Source organism: Anopheles marshallii, chromosome 3 (assembly GCF_943734725.1).
Source record: "Anopheles marshallii chromosome 3, idAnoMarsDA_429_01, whole genome shotgun sequence".
NCBI lineage: Eukaryota > Metazoa > Arthropoda > Insecta > Diptera > Culicidae > Anopheles > Anopheles marshallii.
The window spans coordinates 66,806,129-66,815,243 of record NC_071327.1 but is presented as its reverse complement, the minus strand read 5'-3'; the positions used below and the strand labels follow the sequence as shown (position 1 = coordinate 66,815,243).

Below are 9,115 nucleotides of genomic sequence, written 5' to 3'. Positions count from 1 at the left end.
GATGCTAAATTTATGTGCACCATTTCGAGCTTTTCCATTCAGCTTTGTCATGTTTGGATAAATTCTCTTTTCATGTTACATTTTCCCCGATTTTTTTGTATACATTTATACCCGTTTCTCTTTCTGTTCTGACGGTTTGGTGTGAAACAATATTGTGCTCAGTTTTTCCGTTTCACTACGATAGTTTATATTTTCTAGGCTCTTGTTCTTTGTACGGGTGTCTCCTACGGTAGGGTTATTTTATGAAGTAAATTATTCGTTAGTTATTGGTAGAATATCCATTTTGTTGTTTAAACGCCATCTCCATCTACACGAATAAACGGTAAGACCCTTCGTGTTGAAAATAAACAAAGTTTGCAAGAAAAAAATCAATTTGCCTCATGTTAGTTTCATGCCGAAAATGTTAGCCAAGGCAAAGATCAGCATAGATGATTGAAAAAATTGAATATCAACGGCTTGACATCCCTTCAGAAACGGTAACGAAAGGGGGTTGGCATTTAGCTTTATTTTGCCTTTAAAAAGTGGAAAAATATACTTACCAGAACTACATTAAATGTTCAGTATTTGTTCGTTCTTTATATACCTACCTTTTTTCTAGCATTCGTCTAAAAAACTTTTTTTGCCAAATTGTGTATGCTTAAAATGCTGCGTCGTGTAAGCCGTACTTAATCATAGGAAGCTCGAATCGTTCGCAGTCAAAAAAGCGCTCGAACAGAAGCGTCTTTCGCTCGGTCAACTGCTCGAATTAGTTGGCAAAAGTGAAGCGATCGAAGTGTCGCTGTTCTGCTGGCGCAGCAGATTTTAAATAGTGTTTAAGGCGTAAAGATCAATCCGTACAGGTAAATAATGCGTTTTAAATTCTGAACAAATTTGTTTCCTAGTGATTTTGCACAGAAAATAGCCAGCGTCGCGTAAAAAAGTTAATTTTTTCACGGTTGCAAAGAATGTATTGATCAAATAGCCGTCTCGCCAGTTCTGTACGTCAACATCCCACCGTTGTTGCAGCAGCGCCGACGGTGATAGAAATGGGAATTTTATTTTGTGTACCCAAGCTCCATCTAGTCGTGATAATTCCGAAGGAAAACTGTAAACAAACTACCACACACGGATTATTGTGCATCAGGGACGTTGCTGTTGTTGCGGAAAGCATATGAAAAAGTGATTTTAACAGATTAGTTAAAATAGAATATAATTCAGTACCTTTTTTTTGCTTCCAAAATGGCGATTCAATTTGGTTGGTTTTTTTTGTATTGACGGTCGATAAAAAAAAAGATTTCTTTTGAGCGACCACGGATAATCGAATGTGATGGTGGTACGGATGAAACGAGTTTCGCGTCGGGATAATTAATGGCCTGTCAACTGTTGGGGAAACAGCAAAACCAGAATTTGTTTTCGCGAGAGATAAAGTAAATTCATGTCTAAATATTCCGCATATAGCTTGTATATATAAAGCAGGACACGCGAGGCTGTGCATTAAAACATAGATAAAGGATTAATATTAGTTTGGTGTGCGATTTTCTTCTAGTTTCATCGCCTCGCAGATAGTTGAGAAGTACAAAGCGACAAAATGAGTGCAAAACGCATCAAACAGGAATCGAACCCCAAGAAAAGGTCAGCCCAGGAACCGATGCAGTTGCTGCTGAAGGAGGCTAAGCAAGAGAAGCTGGATATCGACGAGATGGAACTTATGACCGCGGGGCTGGAAGACGATGACGAAGGTGGATGCTACTTTGTAGACCAGAAGGGGAACTACTACTTCCAAGCCAGCGAAGATGCGGAATTAAGAGCGGTGGAAAACGGACCGTCCGAGTTTGACCAGATTAATGGCGAGCAGGACAAGACTGAGGAGGAAGTCAGCTACGTGCTAATAATGAACGATGGTGACAACAAATCCACGATTGTAGTAAACAATGCCGATGAGACGAGCCTGGAGGATGGGAAGGACAACGAGATTTACGATTTTGAAGATCCAGACTACATCGTGCCGGATCAGGAAACGGGCAAAAAGAACACTGCACGTGGCAAGCGTGGCCAATCGAGCACGGGTTCGATGTACATGTGCAACTACTGTAACTACACCAGTAACAAGCTGTTCCTGCTGTCTCGGCATCTAAAAACTCACTCCGATGATCGGCCACACAAGTGTGTGGTGTGTGAGCGAGGATTCAAAACGCTGGCTTCTCTGCAGAACCACGTTAACACGCACACGGGCACCAAGCCGCATCGGTGCAAACATTGCGACAACTGTTTCACGACTTCGGGCGAACTTATCCGGCACATCCGCTATCGTCATACACACGAGCGGCCACACAAATGTACGGAGTGTGACTACGCCAGTGTGGAGCTCAGCAAGCTGAAGCGTCACATCCGCACGCATACCGGCGAAAAACCGTTCCAGTGTCCGCACTGTACGTACGCGTCCCCAGACAAGTTTAAGCTGACGCGGCACATGCGAATCCACACCGGTGAGAAGCCTTACTCCTGTGACGTTTGTTTTGCACGGTTCACGCAGTCCAATTCACTGAAGGCGCACAAAATGATACACCAAGGTGAGGAAACTATCTTATTCCTAAAAGAATCGACAAGTATTAGTCGTAAATTTACATTTTTTTTTTATCTATTTCCAGTTGGCAACAAGCCAGTTTTCCAATGCAAACTATGCCCGACGACCTGCGGCCGCAAGACGGATCTACGCATTCATGTGCAGAATTTACACACCGCCGACAAACCGATCAAGTGTAAGCGCTGTGACAACACGTTCCCCGATCGGTATAGCTACAAAATACATGCGAAAACGCACGAAGGTGAAAAGTGTTATCGGTGCGACTACTGCCCGTACGCCTCGATATCGATGCGCCATCTGGAATCGCATCTGTTGCTGCACACGGATCAAAAACCGTACAAGTGTGATCAATGTGCGCAAACGTTCCGGCAGAAGCAGCTGCTGAAACGACACATCAACTACTATCACAACCCGGACTACGTTGCACCGACACCGAAGGCGAAGACGCATTCGTGTCCTAGCTGTGATCGATCGTTCCGGCACAAGGGTAATCTCATCCGCCACATGGCACTGCACGATCCCGATTCTACGATGAGCAAGGAGCTCGAAGCGTTGCGAGAAGGGCGTCAGAAGAAGGTGCAGATCTCGTTCGAGGATGACATGTACAAGGGTGAAGAAGATTACGAAGGCGAAGAAGATGAAGACGAGGAAGAAGAAGAAGATGAGGAGGAGGATGAAGAGGAAGAGGAGGACGATGAGGAAGAATCTTCCAACCCGATACAAACGAGTGATGTCGTGACGGTCGAAGATGATGATGGTCAGTACGTGGTGCTGGAAGTGATACAGCTGCAGGATAAGGATAATAAGGCTGCTGATAAGACTCAAAAGAAGCGGACAGGTGTCAAACGTAAGGCAACGGTTTTAGCGCAAACAAGTTCCAAACCGACGACGTCAACTTCTGCTGTTGCTGCAACATCATCCCGTGTGACGAGGAGCGTGAAGAAAGAGCCAGCAGAAATCATCACGCAACCGTCGGATCCTACGCTCAACATGGATGGCATTAATCTGGTGCTGGTGGATGGTGGCGAAGGTGGGGACGGTGTTGACGAAGCGCATGAGATTGTGATCGAGCAAGATAGTGCGGGCGGTTCGGGCGATGAGTTTCTCCTTTCGACAGAAGGTAGGTGTCCTTTATTTGATTCACCCCCCTAAGCGAATTGTTAAATTCTCCTTTTCTTTGTCGGCTACGTAGATCTGCAGGATACGGAAATGCTGATGTCTTCGTTGCAAAATGCAAAACGATCACGCTACGACGTTACCATAAGCCAGGAAGAGTTGGAGAAGAACATGAGCAACTGTTTCGGATTCGATGTGAGTGATCTATTCGAAGCGATAAGCTAGAATGCGTTTTTCAAACACCTTTTCTTAATACTTATATGAATGTGTCTCAATTGCAGGAAGAAGACGATGATGATTTGGACACCAAAGCAACAATAACGCTGCTAAACTAAAGGCGCGATCCTTGGTAGGGATTGCATCTTCCTCCTGTTGGCTCTTTAACCATTATCGGTATTTGCAACACATATTGATTACCCTTTGTTCTTATGAAAGTATAATGTATTGGCCGAATCAAACGACAAATGCGACATCTTAGTTATGATAGGTATTAGCAGAGATGTAACAATCAGTAGTTCTTCGGAAGAACGCTTGAAGTGACAGTAAAAAGTTGGAACGATACAACTGTGGAAAATGTGCCCATTTTGGGATATCCTTGGAATGTGATTTCGCCACATACACGTTTTTATTTGATCCAAATACATTTTGCAATGTAAAATTACCTAAAGACAATTTCGTCCTTTTCGAATGCATAAGAGACGAAACTTAATGGTATGGTCATGATCATAACAGTGAAGTTTTCATTGTGCTTTCTTTAGTTACGATCATGTCTAGTATTTGTGTCCAACAGAACAGGCAGGAATAAAGTTAGTGATCCCTAAGCATAACTTTATTTAATTGTACAGCATCAGAACAGTCGAGGGTTGAGAAAAAAAACAGTAATTCTGTCATTTTAGAACTATAACAAGTGATCTCTTGTAGGCTAAAGGCGCTGGAGTCAAGGATTCACAACAACATCGCTCGTGCAGGATTGTTAACGTAATTAAAATCAGCCTTCAGAGCCTTTTAAGCAGTTAAACATTTTGATTTGCCACCATCATAGTTCCCTTCTGGAGAACCTTCCCTTCCCTTCATAGGAATTCTGGAGTGTTTCGCGAATGATTAAGTTGTACTTTGCCTTCCAAATGGTTTAATCATACGTATTCACCTTATTGTTAGCCGAAAATGTACACCACATACTCCTTCAGCTGTAAACCAATGAAATTTGTGTTTTATCTGATCTATATCTACTTAATGCTAACTAACACTAACACAGCATTTATTGTCCTAAATGTCAAAAAGTTCATAAAAAAGGTTTAATCCGCACTTCTTTTATAATTTATTTTCCCGAAAGCGAACGTATGTGGTGTAAATGTTTTACTTTAGTTTTTAAAATTAACAGAAAAAGTACTCTATTTTCAAAGTCGTCGCCATACTTAAAATGTCTGAAGAGGTTAAATTTGATAATTAAACATCTATATCGAAAAGAAGGTCCGGATCCGGATAATATTTCTATTTTACCTCTGGTAGGTTAGCACTTACACTATATACTAGCTTATGAGTTTTAGGGATGTCACGATTGCTTAGGAATTATATATTAAGCCGAATAAAATATTACATACAACATACAATTAGCGGCGTTTACTGCATTACTGCTCTCTCGTTTACTAATGTTTGTTGCTATAATACTACTTGTATGTTTATTTATTTTTTTGCAAACAAAACATCTAAACTCCTTTCCAACTTTTTATGCACAATGAAAACACACAGCTAATTGCTTACGAATAGCAGCGCCTTGTTTGTTATAAAATAATATCTATGTCACGTTATAATTTACCGATTGAGCTACGAAGCGCACACATTTGATCGTTTTATCCGTTCACTGGCTAATATTTCGGGTCTTGAAAGTGTTGCTTTCATTGGTCATGCTTCAAATTGTGTCTATCGCCTTTTTTCTCTGCCCACGTTAAGCAGAGCAGAGTGTTCGGTGGTTGATCGCGTGCACTGAAGATCGTCAGCTGATGCACGCACGCAACAGTTAACGCGTCTACGAAAGCGAAAGGAATACCGCACCCGCATCATAACTTCTACAGTTTGTCCAACGCAAAACCAGTAGCAGCAGGTACACACCGAGATCTGGTCGTGAGTCCAAACATTACCTTCAGCACTGTTCCCTCGTATAATGTGTATGGGTGATTTGTAACATCCCACCGGAATTGGAACGGGCTTATGGATATTGTGTTGCTCGTCATTTGACCCCTCGGGTGATTAGAGTCTTGAGCAATATGACCATCAGTTCGGCAGGGTACAAACTAGTCATCAAACTGAGATTAACATTTTCGCTATCACATTTGGCAGGCAAGGTGTCGCTAGGAAACAGTGTGGAAAAGATTTACAAGCAAACAGACCAGAAATTGTTTCCCTCAGCGCCCAGAGGCAATTTAATTATTTCCCGCAACGTTACGGTTCATTTTGTCCTCTGTCTAAGTCTCAGTTCGTTGTGTGTGTGTTATCCCGTGTGCTTATTTAGCATTCACGGAAACTAAATATGCCGTCTTTGGGACCAGAGTTTTCCATTAGAAGTATCAGCTTTATCATTGTATAATTCATGAGGCTATTATGCGCGCAAGCTCGGGCAGATAATTTTCGCAAAATAATTAAGGAACTTTTTAGTACCGGTTGGCATCCGTTGGATGGCTTTCTGCAATCGTTTGTATTCTGTTATTTATTTCTGCGGAATTTAGATTGATTGTTTACCGTCTCCGAAGGCGCGAACTCGGTCTGTCGCTTTTCCGTTTGATGCATGGTAAGTTTTCTTTTCTAACAATATATTCCGCCTTACTGAAGGAGTGGTTCGGGTTATTGGAGCTTGAAATAACGTTTCGATCAATTAACTCAACCGCTCATCCAACTGATTGTGTAGAGTGACCAAAAACAAATAAATCATTGTAAATAAATGGTTTCGAGGGAAAAGTGTTAACAGAAGAATTGTGAACCTTTAAAAGTGATCTAACTATTGGGGATTGCATGCTTTCAGGCTTTCTGAGATTTCAGACCAAACATTAAATTATCCTGAACTGCCAACAATGATAAGTTTATATAATTAATATTGCCTTATTTTAATATTACTTCACATGTTTACTATCAATTTGAATAGTACATATTTTGTGCTTCCATGAAAAAGGGAAATTCCTAATAAAAATTACTCTTCCCTTTCCCATACCGGGAATCGAACCCGGGCCTTCTGGGTGAAAGCCAGATATCCTAGCCACTAGACCATATGGGAGTACACACTACCGCTCGTAAAATACTAACCAAATTGGGTTAAACAATCTCCTGCGGCTTTCCTTCTTCTAAAATCTCGGTAAATGTTCTATACTGCTTTAGGTTACGCTTTTAGAGTAAAGAAAAGTAACTTGAACTCTCATTTGGCAATTAAGTGCTGGTGAGATCGGTTTACCTTGTGTCGTTTGTGGGTCATAAAGATGTTCTAATTATTACACCAATCCATGCCTGTAAGCTGCATTGGTAAACCTTTCGGACACAAAGCACTCGTCTACAATTACCATTCGAGTCGCTCTCTCTTTCTCTCTCACACTCTTACCTTATTTCAATTTCAACGACTGATTGCTTGCTTTCGGGTTGCTGAAACCGGGCATATTTAGGCACACACTGCGCCATGGTGTGGCAAATGTATCTATACCGGCGGCATTGCTACGCTTGTTTGTGCTGGGCATAGTGGCGTATAACCGTATGAAGAAAGCTCCGAGCCGGACAAAACTGTGGCTGACATAATTTCAGTTAGTCGGCAGTAAAACCACAATCAATTGAACGGAGCGCTATCGGTGAACACTTCCCTCCGGGGTAAAGATTTTGGTCATTTAAATGAGATTGCAAATCGTCCACACCTCGACCTGTAGTTTCTTCTTTTCCCCCTTCTTGACCAATCCCTGGAGGGATGGTTTCGGCACTAGAACCTGCAAGACGAGCGTTTGTGGCGGATACCTAGATAGTGAAACGATCAGCTGATGTACGCAAAGAAAAAAAAAATAAAAACCTTGCACCTGTTTACATGCGTTTCCTTTCGAAAGGTAAATGCAATTTGAAATTCGCCCACCCGACCGCAGTTCCTTAGGCAATGTTGAGCAAGCGATAGACGCAGGCAAAACGAAATATGTGTTTCGTTTTCCAATCGCAAAGCGATTGCATTACCACCGTAGAACATCTGCATCTGCGCGGGAAAAAGGGTGCAATCGCATATGAAAAGCGGCGGCCAGTTCCACGGCTGGGTGAAGCATAAAGGCAGGGAGATCAACCGAAACTCGTTCGTTATGCAACCTGCCACTGGCTGACCAGACGGTTCACCCGGGACCCGAGCGGGTAAACATCCGCAGAACGATCTGGCACACTGTGACGTTCCCCGAGACAGGCCGTCGGAAAACCCGACCCAACCACTACGGGTTCGTGGGTTCGGGCATTAGGGAAAGGAAGGAAAATAACACTTCTCGCTCGGTAGTAGGTACGGAGTAAAACCCACTTACGCGAGTGTCGTGACCATCGTGCGCCACTGGAAACTGGTTATTTTCTCCATGGGACCCAGCCAGAATTGCTTCATCGGTTGAGCGGTGGATTAATCTGCAAAAAAAGAGGGGGTTATTGAAATTGCTGCTTTGTTTATCCGGGGAAAATTCCTTCCCAGAGTGTGATCATCCATTGCTTGGCAGAATCCATCGGTGTTTAAATTGGCCATTTCAGAAGTTATGACGTATGTTCGTTTATCGAGCACACGTGTTGACCCACAGGTCACTGTTAAACCTTGTTTACCAATCGTTCTATTGCTCAGATTCATCGCATCTCGGGGTTAAATAGTGACGATTGTATCGAAAGATCACGAATGATCAGTGATTAATACATTTTAATATCGAATTATTAACGATCATTATCACTAACAGCTGTATTGTTTATATGGTAAAGGTTTTCAGAGTTTTAGGGAATGCTTCATACATTTTAGACAATATGTTTCTAGCACGAATTTCTGTTGTGTAGTTTATCAATTCACTTTACTTCTTAAGTGCAATTTATTTTTTTGTCAATTGCTTTACTAATATCTTTTATTCTTGTTTTATTTATGAAATTGTATTTGCTTTACTCGGTTGCCAAATTTGTATCTTTCTAGCTTAATTATCTTAGCTTATGTAAAACAATTTTACGAATCATTTATCATTAAACCTCGACAAAACCATCCAAAATTTATTAGTTAAAATTTAAAATAATTAGTTACAAAATTTAAAATTAAAAATGCATTTTTTTCATTAGTGAACAAGTAGCTTGCAGCCTTGTAAACAAGCAAAGATCAAAACATAAATTCATTCAAGTTAAGCAAAGTAACGTAAAAACTTACATGTTACTTTCTCTCGATTCTTTTGAATAATTTATGTATACATCACACCAGTTTTT

At 41.5% G+C, this 9,115-nt stretch overlaps 1 protein-coding gene and 1 non-coding gene across 2 annotated transcripts; one reads left to right on the top strand and one right to left on the bottom strand.

Moving 5' to 3' along the window:
• Positions 1–1,347: 1,347 nt before the first annotated feature.
• LOC128716175 (transcriptional repressor CTCFL-like) lies at positions 1,348–4,014 on the top strand. The gene is given in 6 exon segments (XM_053811095.1): positions 1,348–1,368; positions 1,371–1,416; positions 1,554–2,549; positions 2,628–3,683; positions 3,756–3,874; positions 3,961–4,014. Coding segments are annotated over 6 exon segments (2,292 nt in total).
• Positions 4,015–6,872: 2,858 nt separating this feature from the next.
• Positions 6,873–6,944, bottom strand: Trnae-uuc (transfer RNA glutamic acid (anticodon UUC)). Its single transcript has one exon. It is a non-coding gene; the product is annotated as a tRNA-Glu (tRNA).
• Positions 6,945–9,115: the final 2,171 nt, after the last annotated feature.